At 51.2% G+C, this 18,465-nt stretch overlaps 1 protein-coding gene across 1 annotated transcript in view; it reads left to right on the top strand.

Annotated features, from left to right (window-relative positions):
- The window catches only part of huwe1 (HECT, UBA and WWE domain containing E3 ubiquitin protein ligase 1), a 49,653-nt gene that overhangs the window by 26,127 nt on the left and 5,061 nt on the right, over positions 1-18,465 (top strand). Inside the window, exons 48-75 of the mRNA XM_031565734.2 lie at positions 626-808; positions 1,447-1,619; positions 3,831-3,970; positions 4,103-4,178; positions 4,271-4,369; positions 4,655-4,782; positions 4,869-5,028; positions 5,343-5,571; positions 5,917-6,095; positions 6,219-6,308; positions 6,728-6,888; positions 7,241-7,286; positions 8,262-8,615; positions 8,899-9,103; positions 9,736-9,860; positions 10,094-10,314; positions 10,702-11,096; positions 11,406-12,183; positions 12,480-13,221; positions 13,427-13,530; positions 13,695-13,851; positions 14,115-14,247; positions 14,417-14,443; positions 14,566-14,768; positions 15,706-15,992; positions 17,361-17,463; positions 17,600-17,749; positions 18,185-18,430. Of these exons, the coding sequence (XP_031421594.1) occupies positions 626-808; positions 1,447-1,619; positions 3,831-3,970; positions 4,103-4,178; positions 4,271-4,369; positions 4,655-4,782; positions 4,869-5,028; positions 5,343-5,571; positions 5,917-6,095; positions 6,219-6,308; positions 6,728-6,888; positions 7,241-7,286; positions 8,262-8,615; positions 8,899-9,103; positions 9,736-9,860; positions 10,094-10,314; positions 10,702-11,096; positions 11,406-12,183; positions 12,480-13,221; positions 13,427-13,530; positions 13,695-13,851; positions 14,115-14,247; positions 14,417-14,443; positions 14,566-14,768; positions 15,706-15,992; positions 17,361-17,463; positions 17,600-17,749; positions 18,185-18,430 (5,894 nt within the window). The remainder of the gene's footprint in view (positions 1-625; positions 809-1,446; positions 1,620-3,830; positions 3,971-4,102; positions 4,179-4,270; positions 4,370-4,654; positions 4,783-4,868; positions 5,029-5,342; positions 5,572-5,916; positions 6,096-6,218; positions 6,309-6,727; positions 6,889-7,240; positions 7,287-8,261; positions 8,616-8,898; positions 9,104-9,735; positions 9,861-10,093; positions 10,315-10,701; positions 11,097-11,405; positions 12,184-12,479; positions 13,222-13,426; positions 13,531-13,694; positions 13,852-14,114; positions 14,248-14,416; positions 14,444-14,565; positions 14,769-15,705; positions 15,993-17,360; positions 17,464-17,599; positions 17,750-18,184; positions 18,431-18,465) is intronic.

Here is an 18,465-nt window from a genome sequence, read left to right as displayed (position 1 = left end):
AGGACATTAGGGCTGGGCAGATGACTCACACACACAGACATGAACAGGGGAATGAGGCTGTGAGTTAGCATCGCTAATAGAGGGCAGCTTTAGTGCCACAGTCATTTTATTCTCCCTGCATATAGACCAGTCAGGTGGAACTCTAATAAGAAATGTGTAGTTTGATGTTACAGCTAAAGGTAAAAATTATCAATAAGTTAATTTGCTTTGAAAATGTAGCGAACATGGTCTGTGTCTATTTTTTAAGTGCTGGCTGCATTAGGTCAGCTGTCTTTGGGGGGGGGGGGGGGGACCTGTGTTAAAATAAGTCTCTAAAGTGACTTGTATGACCGTGTTAATGGGAATATATTTTGTGGTATGTGAATGTACCAGTGTAAAACAGTGTTCAAATAACATTATAGAAACATGTAAGTGGTTAATAATGAATTAGGAGTTTTGCATGTAAGACTATTGGAGCCGTAGACTTTCTGCTACCAGCCTGCTGTGTGACTACATGGAAGTTTTAGTGTAAGAAGCAAAGGCATTCTCAAGGTCTGCGTATGTGCTTTTGCCAGTGCATATAAATGAGTAGAGTGTCTCTTTAAGTGACTGTCTGCGGTGTTGGCTCCCCCCCTCCCTCCCTCAGCCTGCAGGCGGTGATGTGCATCATAAGCACCATCATGGAGTCGTGCCCGTCCACCTCCAGCTTCTACAGCACCGCCACCACCAAGACCCAGCACAACGGCATGAACAACATCATCCGCCTCTTCCTCAAGAAGGGCCTGGTCAACGACCTTGCCCGTGTGCCACACAGTCTCGACCTTTCCAGGTGCACACCCACACACACACACACTGATAAGAGTTCATTTTGAAACACTGTTAATGTCTTGAGAATATATTAATAATGACCTTGTATGAACTTATATGCAACTCCCGAGTCCTGAGGTAACTTGAGTGAATTTTTCACCTAACACACTGTGGCTATACTGAAATAATCAAGATCTTGGGACCTTAACTAATAACAAGATCTGAGACTATGGAATATTCACAGTTGTAATATTTAAAAAATCTTTTGTTGTGACTTTGTTAAAGAGTAAGATTTGAAGACCCCAAAACGGGAAGACTAATTTTTAACCTCTCACTGTGAAGAGCGTAAACAAATTCATAATTTGAGTTAAGATGTCATTAAAATCCCCAGGACTCCGGGACTAGGGTAAAGCACTTTTGTGGTTCTGACATGCTGTGATATTTGTAAAAACGCTTATTTAAGCATTTATTTTAAAAGTGGTTTTGAATCTTTGAATCAATACAAAAGGAATTACCATAGATTCACCAAGGTGAAAGTATAGTGACATTTATAGTTCTTTGCTCAGCAAAACTGTGCAGACACATTTGTTTTAATATTTATCAGGCCGCAGCCTTTTATTCATGTGGACTAACTTGACGATTCTCTTTTGTGTGCGTCAGTCCCAACATGGCAAACACTGTGAATGCAGCCCTGAAGCCTCTGGAGACACTCTCGCGAATCGTCAACCAGCCCAGCAGCCTGTTCGGGGGCAAAGGAAACTCCAGCAAGAACAAGACTGAGCATGACACAGTTGGAACCACCAGAGATAGCAACAGCAACACCCAAGACCCAGGTAGTCAGCACGGCAGTCGCGACAGAGCTAGCAGTATGTGAGGCGGTCTAGGCCATAATTCTCCAATGTAGTCAGCACGGCAGTCGCAACAGAGCTAGCAGTATGTGAGGCGGTCTAGGCCATAATTCTCCCAGGTAGTCAGCACGGCAGTGGCGACAGAGCTAGCAGTATGTGAGGCGGTCTAGGCCATAATTCTCCCAGGTAGTCAGCACGGCAGTCGCGACAGAGCTAGCAGTATGTGAGGGCGGTCTACGCCATAATTCTCCAATGTAGTCAGCACGGCAGTCGCAACAGAGCTAGCAGTAGGTGAGGCGGTCTAGGCCATAATTCTAAGCTGTTTTCTTACACGCTCTATTGAACCCTCTTTCACGCACGATCAAACCTTTTCACACGCACTATTGAGCTCACTCAAGCTATCAAACGGTTACACACACACACTGTCAAACTATCCCAGTTTACCCCTTAGGGCACCGTACATACAGGGCATATCCTTGCATTATCAAGCGGTGTGACTCAACACAAGCATTTAGTAGGATGCTCAACAAAAGATATTAACTTGTGAATCCTTCCTTAAAAACCCTTACGGCGAGCTAAACACTGACAAACAGCGCCAGAGAGATAGAGATATTCACATGGACACAGCCAAGAAATAACAGTTCTGATGGAATGCAAGGTAATGTCCCATGTCATATTACAGTGCAGTGGCTGCTCTCCAAAAAACAAAAAAAGCAATTTTGGGTGGAAATGAAACCTCGATCAGGTACAAGAAATGACTCTGGGAACACACTTGGCTATTTGGTGAGCTGTGCTGCGCAAGTGGTTACTAGGCAACAGAAATCTTTGGACACCACTATCTGCAACAGTACAAGTGAAATATTACTTGCCGCCTTCTCATTTTTTACTGTTGTGGTTGAAGTCAAGCCAGGGTTCAGGTCATTGCATGTTGCGGCCGTGTAGAAAGTTGAAAATACTCTATGTTGCCGTCTCTCAATGTCAATGTTCACATCAGCACAACAGTTGTCACTCGCCCCAGGAAACGATTGGATTTGTAAAGGATCAGCCAAAGCGGAAGGGATTCCTGTCATGGCATGGAAGGGTGTAGAAAAATAGTAAAGCCAACTCTGTGAAGGGTGTGCCCTTTATAAGGAGTATGAGACATCCCATAGTATACTCCAGCAAACAAATCAAGGGCGTGGCGCTGTGTAGTTTAATAACACCACTGCTGTGTAGTTTAATAACACCACTGCTGTGTAGTTTAGTAACACCACTGCTGTGTAGTTTAGTAACACCACTGCTGTGTAGTTTAGTAACACCACTGCTGTCTCGTTTAATAACACCACTGCTGTCTAGTTTAATAACCCCACTGCTGTGTAGTTTAGTAACATCACTGCTGTGTAGTTTAATAACCCCACTGCTGTGTAGTTTAGTTTAATAGCACCACTGCTGTGTAGTTTAGTTTAATAGCACCACTGCTGTGTAGTTTAGTAACACCACTGCTGTCTAGTTTAGTAACACCACTGCTGTGTAGTTTAATAACACCACTGCTGTGTAGTTTAATAACACCACTGCTGTGTAGTTTAGTAACACCACTGCTGTGTAGTTTAGTAACACCACTGCTGTGTAGTTTAGTAACACCACTGCTGTGTAGTTTAGTAACACCACTGCTGTGTAGTTTAGTAACACCACTGCTGTGTAGTTTAGTAACACCACTGCTGTGTAGTTTAGTAACACCACTGCTGTGTAGTTTAATAACACCACTGCTGTGTAGTTTAGTAACACCACTGCTGTGTAGTTTAGTAACACCACTGCTGTGTAGTTTAGTAACACCACTGCTGTGTAGTTTAATAACACCACTGCTGTGTAGTTTAGTAACATCACTGCTGTGTAGTTTAATAACACCACTGCTGTGTAGTTTAGTAACACCACTGCTGTGTAGTTTAGTAACACCACTGCTGTTTAGTTTAATAACACCACTGCTGTGTAGTTTAGTAACACCACTGCTGTGTAGTTTAGTAACACCACTGCTGTGTAGTTTAGTAACACCACTGCTGTGTAGTTTAGTAACACCACTGCTGTGTAGTTTAGTAACACCACTGCTGTGTAGTTTAATAACACCACTGCTGTGTAGTTTAGTTTAATAACACCACTGCTGTGTAGTTTAGTGGCCCTTAGTAACCCCCTTTGTAACCCCACTGCTGTCTCGTCCCTCAGGTGAAGTGGGTGAGGCGGAACCTGTGGAGAGCCGTCACCGCGGCCAGGGGACGGACGTGGACCTGATGGACGGGGAGACGGAGGGAGACACGGTGGTGATCGCCGGGCAGCCCGAGGTCCTCAGCACACAGGCCATGCAGGTGGGCTCACCTGTCGTTCGCTGCATGAGAGTACGCACCCTAGACATACTTCTCTTCATTACTTACGTCATATGAGCGATCCCACTCAAGCATACCTGACGCACCTGTCCGTCGTGCTTTGTGTTTCCGCAGGTGGAGAATGAACTGGTGGATTTGATCGATGAACTTCTGGAGAGGGACCCCGGCACTGTCAATAGCACCATTATCGGTAAGTGTTTTATAGAACACTCGGTGTCAACAAAGAAAGTGCGGGTGAGGAGGAGATGTGTTTTCTTATTGGCTGTTTGTCTTGTCTGTCAGTTGGACCCAGTGGAGAAGACGAATCACAAGAGGATGTGCTAATGGATGAAGCTCCTTCCAACATGAGTCAAGCCTCCACACTACAGGCCAACAGAGAGGGTATTCACTTTGTCCTGAACCTAAAATCCGCCTGAAGTCTTTAACCGTGTGTGACACTATTGTTCACTTTCACCAACCTATGCATTGGGAATTACAGATTTAATGCCTGGAGCGCTGTTTTCCCCCCCAGAATTTACATTTACATTTAGTCATTTAGCAGACACTTTTATCCAAAGCGACCTACAAAGGAGAGGGAATTCAGTGTAATGGTGCAATGGTTGCTAGGTCAGAGGAGCTGTCTCCTCAGTGAAGTGTTTCCTTCTAATATGCTCATCTGCTGTGCAGACTCCATGAACATCCTGGAGCCCGAGGATGAGGAGCACACTCAGGAGGAAGACTCCAGCGGCAGCAACGAGGATGAAGACAGCCAGGACGAGGAAGAAGAGGAGGAGGAGGAAGAGGAGGAGGATCAGGTGAGTGCTGCCCACTGGCCCGCGGCGTTCCTTTTATCTTGATGCGTTCCTTTTAACGACACTAATCGCTCACTACTTGCTTTCAGGATGACGAAGAAGGAGATGAGGAGGACGATGACGAAGGCTCAGAGATGGAACTGGACGAAGACTTCCCGGACATCAACTCTGCACCGCACATTCGCTTCGAGAGGTTCGACCGCGATGATGACCTCATCATCGAGTTTGACAACATGTTCTCTACCAACGGTGAGTGTGTGGCGAGATTCTTCATCTTTTCTGTTTTTGTTTTTCCCCCTCCTTGCATTACCTGACCTTGGAAAGGTAAGACCCGTTGCGACCAGAATAGGCTCGATGCAACATAATTATTCACTTGCACTCAAGGACCCAGCATCCATCTCTGAGCCGACACCGCCCCCCATCGCTACTTAGGGTTAGCGTGGGTGTGCTGGCTAGAGTGTTTTAGTAGCTGTAGCGCTGGTGTGTGATTCGCAGAAGGATCCAAAGTTCCATGCCTATAACGCCGCTGTTCTTCTCTTGTCTGTTTTATCGTGCTCCTGTAGCTGACATCCCTCCCTCCCCAGGCAACATTCCCAGCTCCCACCCGCTGATGGTGCGCCACGCCGACCACGGCTCGCTCACGCTGGGCGGGGCGGGCAGCAGCAGCCGGCTGGCCCAGGGCATGGGCCGCAGCCAGCGCACCCTGCGCCAGCTCACCGCCAACACCGGCCACACCATCCACGTGCACTACCCCGGCAACCGCCAGCCCAACCCACCTCTCATCCTGCAGAGGTGAGGAGTCAGGGTCGAGATCTAGGAGCTCCCACACACACACACGCGCACGCGCACACGCACACGCACACGCACACACACACACGCAAACGCGCACACACACACACACACACACACACACACACACACACGCATAGTGCATGGACACGCAAGCACACCCATTCATGCAGTGACACACACATACATCCACATGTCTTAATAAGTTAGTAGGTGTTAACTCATAGATGGTCTTAGATTCTTCATTTACAGTCTTTTATGATCTGTAGCGTGTGTCCCCTGTCCCCTGCATCGTGTCATTCTCTCCTCTCCTCTCCCTCACGCCCGTCTCCTGTGTGCTGTCCGCAGGTTGCTGGGCCCCAGCGCTGCAGCAGACATCCTGCAGCTGTCCAACTCTCTGCCGCTGCAGTCCCGCGGCCGCACACGCCTCCTAGTGGGCAACGAGGACGTGCACATCATCGCCCGCTCCGACGACGAGCTGCTCGACGACTTCTTTCACGAGCAGAGCAGCACGGGCGGACAGGCCGGTAAGAATCACGCCCCCCTGCGGAACACTGAGAACGTCACTGAACTGCCTTCAGGAGGCTGGGCATTAGGCATCGCTCTGTCCCTGACGAGGACACTAACCTGTGATCCTTCTTCTCCCTCAGGCACTCTCTCCAGTATTCCTACTGCCTTAACCCGCTGGACAGACGAGTGTAAAGTGTTGGATGCCGAAAGCATGCATGATTGTGTCGCTGGTAAGCAAATCAGTGGCATTCTGGGTCATAATTCATTGTATATATTCATTTTATATGTACTGTGTTTTATTTATTCATATTTGATTTATATATGTATGTTGAGGTTTACTTCTTACTGTCTGAAGTCATCCTTCAGCTTCATAAATAATGCACATGTGCTATGAACCACTCCGCTGACAGAATCCAGCAGTACTTTTAGTTTACACCATGTAAGAACAAGATATGCTCTTTGAATAACATGTGCTACTACATCTAGGCTTAGTGAGGCATATACATTTTTATAAGAACGTGGAAGCCACGGTCTCGGCACTGGTTGTAAGCACAGTCTTTACCTCTGAGCTCCAGGAGGTATGTGGCGAAATGAATGAGTCGTACGAGTGTCTAAGGTCGTCTGTGCCTCTTTGTCTCCACCCCACCAGTGGTGAAGGTACCCATCCTACAGCACCTGGAGGGCCTGCGGGACGAGGAGCTGGAGGAGCGCAGGGAGAAGAGGAGGCGTCAGCTGGCCGAGGAGGAGGAGGCCAAGCAGAACGAGAGGAGCACCTCCGCTGGGGAGGAGAGCCGGGAGCAGAGCCTACAGGTGAGGGGCGACAGAGAGAGGGAGGAAGAGAGAAGGGATGGAGTGGGTTAGGACAACAAAGAGCGAGGAGGGGTTGTTTTGAAGGGGAAAAAGGGAGTGAACAAGAGGGATTCCGTCACTGTTACAGTGATCATATGGGGGAGGTTAGAACCGCTCACACATGGAGGCAGGCAGGGTGTGACAACATCCATACAGCAGATCAATAGTTAATCAAGGCCAAGGCACGGCTGGGGGCCGGGGGGTGGGGGTGGTGTTGGGGGGCGGGGGTGGTGTTGGGGGCGGGTGTCTCTGCTGTTATGTGCAGGATGATGTGCTGCTCCAGTACTCATGGTGTGTCCTCTACTCATTACAGGGCTCTGGCCTGGGAACCGTGAACGGAGCCGGAGAGAACACCGCAGGTACACACTGGTCTCTAGCTTCCTGCATGAGACGCTGGAATACACTGGATGTGTCCGTTCATGTGATTCTAAAATCTGGTGTTTTCTTATCTGTAACGTGACGCGTAAGAAGCGATCTTCTGACTGCCTTCTGAAACGCCAGCGTCACTGAAGAAGAAGGAGATGCTCTGGAGTCGGACTGCATGCTGTGGGATGAGGTAGTAGTTTGTATAGTTTTAGGATCACAACAGATCTGGGAGATAACTATACAGTCTACTGTCTTTCCCACGGCATCCGCTGAGCAACTCCTGAAGACACCGCCGCCCCCCTCCTGGGAGATCCGCAATCCATGCCGTGCACCGTGGGCTGTTGCTTGGCAACTGTGGCAGGCCTTGTCACAGAGATGCAATTTATTTATTTCACACAACACGCAATGCAATCATTATCTAGTTAGCTCTGTTTATGTGATTAGAGCCCGCGATGATTGCCTCGATTAGACACACAATTGGCGTGTTTTACCCTTTCTCTCTCACTCGTTTCCAGTTCTGCTGTGTCCTCCGCTGTGTCCTCCGCTGTTGTCTTTGTGGACGGATGGCCCCGGTGACGTGAGGTAGTAAGTTGTGTTGTTGTTGGGGATCAGGATAGAGCGACCCCTGGAGGGAGATAACTATACAACTTACTGCCTTCCCCACTGGGGCCTCAACTCATCGGCTGCCTCATCTGCTGCCCAGACGCCCAGTTTTCAGCCCATATTTGCAGTTCATAATGTTCTGCAGATGATGAATGCTCCGTATAATTTAATAGAAAAGTTATGGCGCGCCACTGGCGCTTGGAAAAACAGTAATTTATTTAGTTTTCAGTTTTGTACTGCTGTACTGTATGTGTAATGTCTTTCTTTCTTTCTTTCTTTCTTTATTTTTTCCTTTCTTTCTTTCTACCTTTCTTTATTTTCTTTATCTTTCCTTCCTTCCTTCCTTCCTTCCTTTCCCCCTCCAGAAGGGGAGCAGGCTCAGGGTGGAGTCTCCTCCAGCCTGGACCAGCCGCGCACCTCCGAGGGCTTCCTGACCGCCCCGCCGTCCGGAGAGGTCACCCCCACCACGCCCGCCCCTCACGAGCAGGCCCTGGTCTCCCTGGAGACGGCCATCAGCCAACAGGTGCACCAGCCAATCGCCGAGCTGCTGCTGGCTGAGTCTCATGGCGATTCGCTGGGGGCCCTTGCTGGCGCGGGACTCGGTCAGCTGCCGGCGCCTGACAGGCCCAACTGTGAAGCCGAGGCCTCTCAGATGGAGATGTCCCCTGCGCCCACTATCGGTGAGAGAGGAGGAGGAGCGTTGGAGGCAGTCAGGGAAGGTAGATTCACTTTGCCAAAAACAAACCCCAAAACCTTGAAAACACACTGTGGTGATAGACTAAAGGGACATGATCTGTCACTGTTTGGGCTCCAATCTGGATTCAAGCCAGCTGTTGGCAATCAGTTTGCTAGAAACCGGACCTTTTTTTTTATTATTATTATTTATAAACAGCATCGTCTAGAAATCCATCACAGTGTATTTACATATTTTTCACAGTGCACATGCATTTAGAAGGTACAGACTGCTGACCTCATTATTTATTTATTTTTTTGTTCTCTCAGCTTCTCTCAGTCCAGACATCGCTGAGAGCTCTGAGCCCGTGCCAGTGGGTGTGTCACAATTGGAAGGGTCTCCCATGGATACCAGCAGCCCCGCCTCTGCCACACAGGAAGAGCCGGCTGCTAGTTCGGCTCCAGCCATGTCCCAGGAACTGTCTGGGAGCGGAGACAGCGGGCTGACCGACAGGCAAACGGATGCTGAGACCGGGTGAGTTAGCTGTGACCACCCCAGCTAAAATATGATGGGGAAATTATAGAATTTGTTCACATACTGATTTTCAAACCACATAAAGACAGTTCACATAGCAATTTCCAAAACCACTTAAAGACAGTTCACATAAAACCAACCCACAGAAGGGGAAAAAAAGGGAAAATGAAAAATGAACTTCATAGAAAACTTTGTTTGTGATCCTCAATGTTTGGGTGAAACCAGTAGATTAAGGGCCGAACCTGATGCCCCTTTTCCACCAAGGAGGTTTGAAGGCTGATTCAGATATGGTGCCTGATCTCGAATCAGTTTTTTGTGTTTTGACAACAAAATAACTAGCTCTCGGCCAGGCAAATTGCGTACCAAACAGCATCAACGCTTTGCTGGTCTTGAACCAAGAACCACTTATGTCAGGGGCTGTGTGCTGGATTATTGTGACCAACAAGACCAACTAAAACTTTGTGGCCACCACTTTTTAAAAAAGGCACCAGCCCAGAAGAAGACCTAGCACGTTGATGGTGGAAAGGGGTTATGAGAAGTCATGGTGTCACATTTGAGACTGTGGTTAATGAAATGGCCACATTTTCCACCTCCATAATGAAAACGCTGCTGCTGCTGTTGTCTCCTCTCAGCTCTACGTCTGTCTCGTCGCCCGGAGAGACAATGCCCCGGAGTGACAGCGCTGACAGCCAATCGCAGGCTATCCAGGAGGAACCTCTGCCATCCACCAGCAACGATGACGAAGACCCTCTGGCAGGTTAGTCATTCACTGGATTGATAGAACTAAGTAGCAGACTTAACTTAGGAATTATAGAGGCTGGTCAAATAGAAATTCTTTGTGGTTTTACTCTCTCTCGTTCTTTCTCTCTGTCTCTATTATTTATATTATATATATATAAGAAGACACAGTACTTTGAATACCATTATAGACATTGTACACATTCCATACATCCCTTTTAGATTTACACTGGCTTTTGTTGGTCTCTGCAGGTATCAGTTTGCCCGAGGGTGTGGACCCCTCGTTCCTGGCCGCGCTTCCTGAGGACATCCGCCGGGAGGTTCTGCAGAATCAGCTGGGCATCAGGCCTCCATCTCGTGCCACCACCTCCGCCCTGCCCTCTGCCGCCACTCCTGTGCTCGGGGGAGGGGCTGGGATCACCGAGGTCAGCCCCGAGTTCCTGGCTGCTCTGCCACCTGCCATCCAGGAAGAGGTGAGACGCTTTAGCATATGAACAATGGAAAAATCCCATGCGTTTTGGATAGACTTTCTTCTCGGATATGGTAATGTTTTACATTGTACAAAGGTATAAAATGCTGCAGTAGATTGTCATATTGTCCTGACTAATTTGTGTTATACCGCAGATGTATATTTTTCCTTTTTTCTAGGTCGTTGTTTTCTAATTCTCATGTAAAGTAGTATTTATTGTTACACCATGCTTTTTATTGCTCTTAGCTTGACTGTTCTCTCCCTTGTACGTCGCTTTGGACAAAAGCGTCTACTAAATGACTAAATGTAAATGGACGCATCTCTCATTTCTTCTCTCCTCTTTGCCTCTCTGGTTCTCCCTCTCTCTCATTCTCCCTGTCCGTCTCTGCAGGTTCTCGCCCAGCAGCGTGCTGAGCAGCAGCGGCGGGAGCTCTCCCAGCAGCCTACCACGGGCGACCAGCCCCTGGACCCAGTCACCTTCATCCAGACGCTGCCCTCGGAGCTGCGCCGCAGCGTGCTCGAGGACATGGAGGACAGCGTGCTGGCCGTCATGCCGCCGGACATCGCCGCCGAGGCCGCCGCCCTGCGCCGCGAGCAGGAGGCGCGCCAGCGGCAGCTCATGCACGAGCGCCTGTTCGGCCACAGCTCCTCGTCTGCGCTGTCCGCCATCTTGCGCTCGCCCGCCTTCACCAGCCGCCTGGGGGGCAACCGCGGCGTGCAGTACACGCGCCTGGCCGTGCAGCGCGGGGGAACCTTCCAGATGGGCGGAGGAGCCAACCACAGCCGGTAAGGAGCGCGCGTGTGTGTGTGTGTGTGTGTGTGTGTGTGTGTGTGTGTGTGTGTGTGTGTGTGTGTGTGGTCCATAATGAAGAATGCTTGTTCAGCTTGTGTAGGTAATGCAGTTATGGTATGCTACATAGCCTTCCATTGTACTTGGTTGCAAGAATTGCAGTTTGAGGTTCTGTGATATGTAATGTTTTAATATGTGGCAGGGTATTGTGCAGATTTACCATAACTCCGAGCATGTGTGTTTGTGTGCAAATGTTGTGGTGCATGTGTTTGTGTGTGTGTGTGCGTGTGTGTGTACTCGCTCAGCCCCTCCAGCTCCAACGTGGACTCTCTGCTGCGTCTGCGCGGACGTCTGCTGCTCGACCACGAGGCGCTCTCCTGCCTGCTGGTGCTGCTGTTCGTGGACGAGCCCAAGCTCAACACCAGCCGGCTGCACCGCGTGCTGCGCAACCTGTGCTACCACTCGCAGACGCGCGGCTGGGTCATCCGCAGCCTGCTCTCCATCCTGCAGCGCAGCAGCGAGAGCGAGCTCTGCCTGGACAGCAGCGTCGCCACCCTGGCGGCCGCCGCCACCTCCTCCGGCTCCTCCCGCTTAGACGAGGCCTCTGGCAGGGGCAGCAAGCGGGCACTGGGCCAGAGTGGCAACAGCAGCAGCGGAGCCGGCGGTGCCAGCAGTAGCAGCAAGGGCGCGTCCTCTGCCCAGGCCTCCTCCATGGCCTCTTCGTCGTCGGCGTCGTCCTCGTCTTCTTCATCGTCTTCGCCCTCGTCACTGGAGCTGCTGAACCGCGTGGAGTCCCGCAGCTCCAGCCAGCTCTCCTGGCTCTCCGTGTCCATGGACGCGGCTCTGGGCTGCCGCACCAACATATTCCAGATCCAGCGGGTCTCCGGGCGCAAGCATGCCGACCGCCACCCCCCGCAGGGCAGCAGCAGCGTGGTCAGCTCGGGGCTGGCTGGAGGAGGAGGGATCAGTGGCGGGGCAGGGGTGACGTGTTCCGCTGGCGGGGGATCTACCGTGCACATACACCCGCAGGCGGCACCTGTTGTCTGCCGACACGTGCTGGATACACTCATCCAGCTCGCCAAGGTAAGCCGGTCACGGCCAAACTCACACTGTCATACAGTTGCACACTCTAAAGGTACAAAATAGGCACTCGCGAGTCATACACAACGTCTTGCCATGTTATGACGCACACACATTTGGTCTTAAGTGGCAAACTACACAAAATGAATGCAATGATTTAATGTCTTGACTATGATCGGATCTACTCTCATTGTTCTCAGACTCGTGTGTGTGTGTGTGTGCTGTAATGTCTGGTGTATAACTGCCCTCAGTGTTTCATGTCTGTGAGCTGATGTGTGTGTGTGTGTTTCTGTCTGCAGGTGTTCCCCAGCCACTTTACCCAGCAGCGCTGTAAGGACCTGCTCACCTCCTCCGCCTCAGACCTGGACACCCGCCTGCTCGGTAGTGCGTCCAGCTCCAGCTGCCGTTCCCAGGGCAACCTCTCCTCTTCTGTCAACCCCTCTTCTGCCTCCCACAACTCCCTGGGCGGCGGCAGCTCCTCCTCCTGCTCGGTCGGCACGGCCCAGTCCCTGGGCATCTCCACCGACTTCTGGGACCTGCTGGTCAAGCTGGACAACATGAACGTGAGCCGCAAGGGCAAGGCCTCCATGAAGACGGTGCCTCTAGGGGGCGCCGGCGAGGCGGACGGCGGCGGCCTGAGTCTGGAGGCGTCGCCACTGGGCCAGCTGATGAACATGCTGTCGCACCCGGTCATCCGCCGCAGCTCGCTGCTCACCGAGAAGCTGCTGCGCCTGCTCTCGCTCATCTCCATCGCCCTGCCCGACAACAAGGCCACCGAGGTGCCCGCCGCACACCCGACGCCGCAGGTCCCCGCCATTGCCACCGCTGCGGCTGTGGCCACGGTAGCGGGCGCAACCGCGACGACCATCTCGGGCGCCGTCGCGGCCACCGCCTTGGGGGCCACTGCTGCTCCTGCTGTGACCACGCAAGGGGCCACCTCAGGAATGGGAGCAGCAGCAGCCGTACAGCCGCCCGCCTCCAGCAGCAGCAGCAGCTCAGCTGGGCTAAACACCACCAGCAGCACCAGCGCAGGGGCTTCAGGTGAGACACACACATCAACCACCAAAACATCCACCCCACCATTAGGCTTGTTTTAAAAAAATAAGAAAAAAACATACACCTGGTGTGAAACGCGCACACTTGGCCACATTTTAAAGAAGATCATTTCATGAGTGTGTTTGTTCCCCCCCACCCCCGGTGGTCTGGATGGCCTGAGCTCCACTCACGAGGTCTTTGTGTGTTTCAGGAGGGAAGCAGAAGGCGGTGGCGGCGATAGCAGCCATCACAGAGTTCGACGCCAAGCTGGCCTCCACTGGCCTCACCGAGAAGCAGCTGCAGCTCTCTGTTGAGGTCTGACACTCACTCACTCGCACTCTCTCACAGACTCCATTTTAACACCCAATAACTGCTGCGAACGCACACTGTGCTTATCCAGAGTGGCAGCAACAGTGGTGATGAGTGATCAGCTTTAGAAACCCTCTCCTGATTTTGTGTGTGTGTGTGTGTGTACACAGGTGCTGACGTCTCACTCATGTTCTGAGGAGGGTCTGGAAGACGCAGCCAACATCTTGCTGCAGCTGTCCCGAGGCGACGGCCTGACGCGTGACACCGTCCTCCGACTGTTGCTGAGTGGCGCGCGCCACCTGGGATACACCCTCTGCAAACAGATCGGTCAGTTAAGCTCACCAGCCCGAGCCCTCACCCTCACCTCTGGCTCCTCTCACTGTTAGCAAGCATACAGTAGGAAGTGGACAAGGTTTAAATGCCACGAACACGAGGGATTGACTTTTTCCCTACAGCCTTTTAACTAGGAAGTAGACAAGGTTAAATGCGACGAACAAGGAATTGCCTTTTTCCCTACAGCCTTTTAACTGTGTTCCCCCGATTCTCTCTTTCTCTCTCTCTCTGTCTGTCACTCTTTCGCTCTCTCTCAGGCACTTTATTGGCAGAGCTAAGGGAGTATAATCTCGAGCAGCAGAGGAGGGCACGGGCCGATGCCCAGTCTCCTGAGTCGGGGCACGAGGACCCCTCTCTCAGCGCCCGCCTCAAGGGCAAGATGACCAGCAGGTGAGGATATAGCAGGCTTACTTTAGTGGCCATTCTACACAGGCATCTGTGCTGTTAATGTTTTGATTCCGCTACTGGATTGTGGATTGTTAGCATATTGTATTGTGAGTTCAAATTTTCTATGGAAATGTTGAAATGTAAAGTCTGATCTGGTGTGATCCAACAATAGATTCTGGCAAGGGAGACTCATTCCAGGGTAAATGTTATTTTTTTGTACGAAGCCCCATTTAGTCCAAGACTAGACATAACTCCTGGCAATTCATATTTGTCAAGCCTTGGCCACTGTTGATTGGTGTTTTTGATTATGCGCCCGGTCAGGTTTGATGGATCGGAGAGCGTGGTGATCGTAGCGGCGCAAAAGCGCCCGCTAGGCGGTCGCGAGCTGCAGCTGCCGTGCATGAGCTCGCTCACCTCCAAGACGTCCACGCAGAAGTTCTTCCTGCGCGTGCTGCAGGTCATCATCCAACTGCGCGAGGACACGCGCCGGGCCAACAAGAAGGCCAAGCAGACCGGGCGACTGAGTGAGACACACACACACACACACACACACACACTCAGGCATGCACCTACTCACCTACCAAAAAAAGTATATCAAGTAGACAACTGAATATGCTTCCTTTGTATGTATAAACATGCACATATACATACCTTTTTTGTTTGCTTACAATATCACGTCATTTCCTATCAAATTCTATTGGGAAGTCTTCTCGGGTATTACAAACCTTCAGAAGAAAAATCACTTGTGGGAATAATGTAAAATGCCTTTGAATTGATTGGGCCTTAGGCCTATAGATCATGTGGATAAATTGCATTATGCCAGGAGGTAGATTAGGCTACAGTGGAACAGTTTCTCAGGCTGTCTAGTAGGCCTGCATGTATGTGCAGAAATGGCTTTACAATGTCCTGGAAAAAAGATTTCTGAAAACAAGGGGAGGACCAGATGTTTTAACTCAAAAGGGGATGACAGCTGTGAGCACAGTTAGCATGCAGAGTAAAATGCAATCCGTGTTAGCTTTAGCATAAGGTAGTCGAACCCTGAGCCACTGCTGTGTGAAGCAGATGGCTCAGGAATCAAAGACGTGAAGCATGTGCCACATACTGATCTAGATTCCCCGTGGCTATAATTATTAGAGTTAAAAACCGTACTGATCTAGGTCACCACCGCCAAATCCACGCCCTGCGTACTCGAGCAGTGGCACAGGGTTTTTGTTTTTGTTTTCTGAATGTTGTCAACCTGAAGCAGAAAAGGCAGAAGCGAATTTGTGATGTGGAAGTAAATTGAAATCGTCGAAATGTTAAAAATACAAACAAGACAGCAATGTAGTTTAATTTAACTTGAACGCAAAAAAAAAATGGTGGCGGTGGAGCCTAACTTAGTTAGCTGCTTCCACTTCAAATGTTTGCTTTTTTTTTTCTTTCTAACCATCTCTCTCCCTCTCCTTTCTTGTCCCCCTGAAGGCTCCACCAGTCTGGGTTCAGCCAGCAGCATTCAGGCTGCGGTGCGGCAGCTGGAGGCCGAGGCCGACGCCATCATTCAGATGGTGAGAGAGGGCCAGCGGGCTCGCCGCCTGCAGCAGGCCCCCCCAACCTCCACCACCTCCTCCTCCTCCTCCTCCGCCGTCGCTGCTGCTGCTGCTGCCGCCGCCACTGTGTCTGCCGGACCCTCAGCCCCGCCCGCCCCTGCTGCCGTGGCCACCGCCGCCGCCCACAGCGCCCCCCCTCCCGGCACGGCCAGCACCGCCACGGTTAGCATGGGCCGCACTGACAGCAGCCAGCCTGCTACTCACACTACTCACCCCATACATGCACCGCTCATGTACAGGACACCACACACACACACACACACACACACACACACACACGCTCATGCTGTTCCATCTGCACCTGGCATGAAAGGCTCCAGATCACATATCAGTTCTATATCACACACACACACACACACACACACACACTATATCACACACACACACACACACACACATATCAGTTCTATATCCTGCTATTCTCTGTAGCTCCTACACTCAATACATAGGACCTTTCCATCATACATCAACTGCCTGCGTCTGCTCTTAAATTCACATGCTGACTAGTGGCTACACTCCTTTTCACAAACACACTTTTGACCACTTGTATGTCCCTGACTCCATGCAAATATCCTGACGATAAGTTCATTTCACGGAGGTATCGCATATGTGTCTTGCTAATTATAGAAGCCGATGAGCTGCTAAGTAATTACAATGATTCCATGATTCTGATGCTGTTCACCTCAAACATGCAAAGTAAAGCAGTGGCTCACTAGCACAGCTGACACAGCTGACTTGAAGTACACCAGTGAACACACACACACACACACACACAGCCACCTCGGCAAGCTCGCACACCTCAGCCATGACCTTACTCCAGGCCCCTCTAACCTTTACACGCTTGGCACTCACCTCCAACCCCTCTCACAGGTGGATTTTGATATGGTTCTCACACACACACACACACACACACACACACACACACACACACACACACACACACACACACTCCAACAGACCAGCCTCCATCACTGCCTCTCAGCCTCTCAGTATCTCCCTCCATCTTCCTGTCAGCTTGACAGCCTGTTGTGTGTGTGTGTGTGTGACGACATGTTATTGCTTGGAGACGGAGCTGAATGTAGCTGCTTGCCTGCCTTCCTGGTCTGGCTATCTGCTCTTTCTTCATCTCCCACTTTTTCTCCATCTGTCTGTGTGTGTGTGTGTGTGTGTGTGTGTGTGTGTGCGTTTGTGTGTGTGTGTGTGCACGGGTTTGTGTGTGCACGGGTTTGTGTGTGTCTTTCTTGTGGCTGGCTGCCATTGCATAGAGCTGCTGCTCCCTCCCCACTCTCCCCCCTCATGTTCTGCGTGTTGATGCATGGCAGACTAATCCCTAATAACGCTGCATATGATGAGACTGCTCTTCTTCTTAAATGACAATGTGTAGTTCACTCACTTTCACACAAAAGGGCCCCGTGTGCACACACACACACACACACACACCGTCATACACCCACACACACACACAGACGCAGACGACGAGCTCGCTCATGACAAGTGTATTCTAACATCTAACCCGTCTGCTTCCCTCAGTCTGAGGTGCACTCTGCATCAGAGCCGCCGGCCGCCCAGCGAGACGACTCCCCCATGGACGTGGACCAGCCCTCACCCCTGGAGCAGGATGGCGCACCCTTGGGTAAAACAAATCTCCCAACGACCCCGCGCACCCACAACGACCCCCGCGTCTCCCCCGGGGCAACTGATCACGCTACATGACAGGGAGGGGGGTATTGGTTAACGGTTGCGTTGCGTTGTGTTGCGTTGCGTTGCAGGAGAGGAGGGCAGCAGCCAGGCGGAGCAGGAGGAGCGACTGCCCGACCTGCCCCTGCTCAGCGAGCAGCTCCTCCTGGACGAGCTGTGGGACATGCTGGGCGAGTGCCTGAAGGAGCTGGAGGAGTCGCACGACCAGCACGCAGTTCTGGGTAGGTTCCCGGGGCGACACGTGCCGCCGCTGGGCATCAGCCATACCAAGCTATTGATGGAGACACTGAACCTCCATGTTAGTCGGCGGTGAAGAAGACTCCTTATGGTGCATCATGGGTGATGATGGATCTGTGTGGGAAATGGTGCTTTTTAAGGGGCCTGAAAGGAAGTCTTTTGACAGTGTACAACCTTAACTGGAGTCGTCGCCCATGCTGTGTAGTGCAGGTGTGTGTGACACTCTTGTCTTTTGTGTGTGTGTGTGTGTGTGTGTGTGTGTGACACTCTTGTCTTTTGTGTGTGTGTGTGTGTGTGTGTGTGTGTGTGTGTCACTCTTGTCTTTTGTGTGTGTGTGTGTGTGTGTGTGTGTGTGTGACACTCGTGTGTGTGTGTGTGTGTGTGTGTGTGTGTGTGTGTGTGTGCGTGTGCGTGTGTAGTGTTGCAGCCAGCGGTGGAGGCGTTTTTCCTGGTGCACGCCACAGAGCGTGAGAGCAAGCCGCCGGTGCGCGACACACGAGAGAGCCAGCTGTCCCACCTCAAGGATGATCCGGCACCCCTGTCCCCCGCGCCCCTCACCCCTGCCACGCCGTCCTCCCTGGACCCCTTCTTCTCCAGAGAGCCTTCCTCTATGCACATCTCCTCCAACCTGCCCCCCGACACCCAGAAATTCCTGCGCTTTGCTGGTAAGTCTTTCTTTCTATCCCAATATCCTCTTCCA

This window comes from Clupea harengus, chromosome 4 (genome assembly GCF_900700415.2).
Source record: "Clupea harengus chromosome 4, Ch_v2.0.2, whole genome shotgun sequence".
Lineage (NCBI taxonomy): Eukaryota > Metazoa > Chordata > Actinopteri > Clupeiformes > Clupeidae > Clupea > Clupea harengus.
Note: the sequence above shows the minus strand (reverse complement) of the source record. Positions and strands in the feature narration are given on the sequence as shown.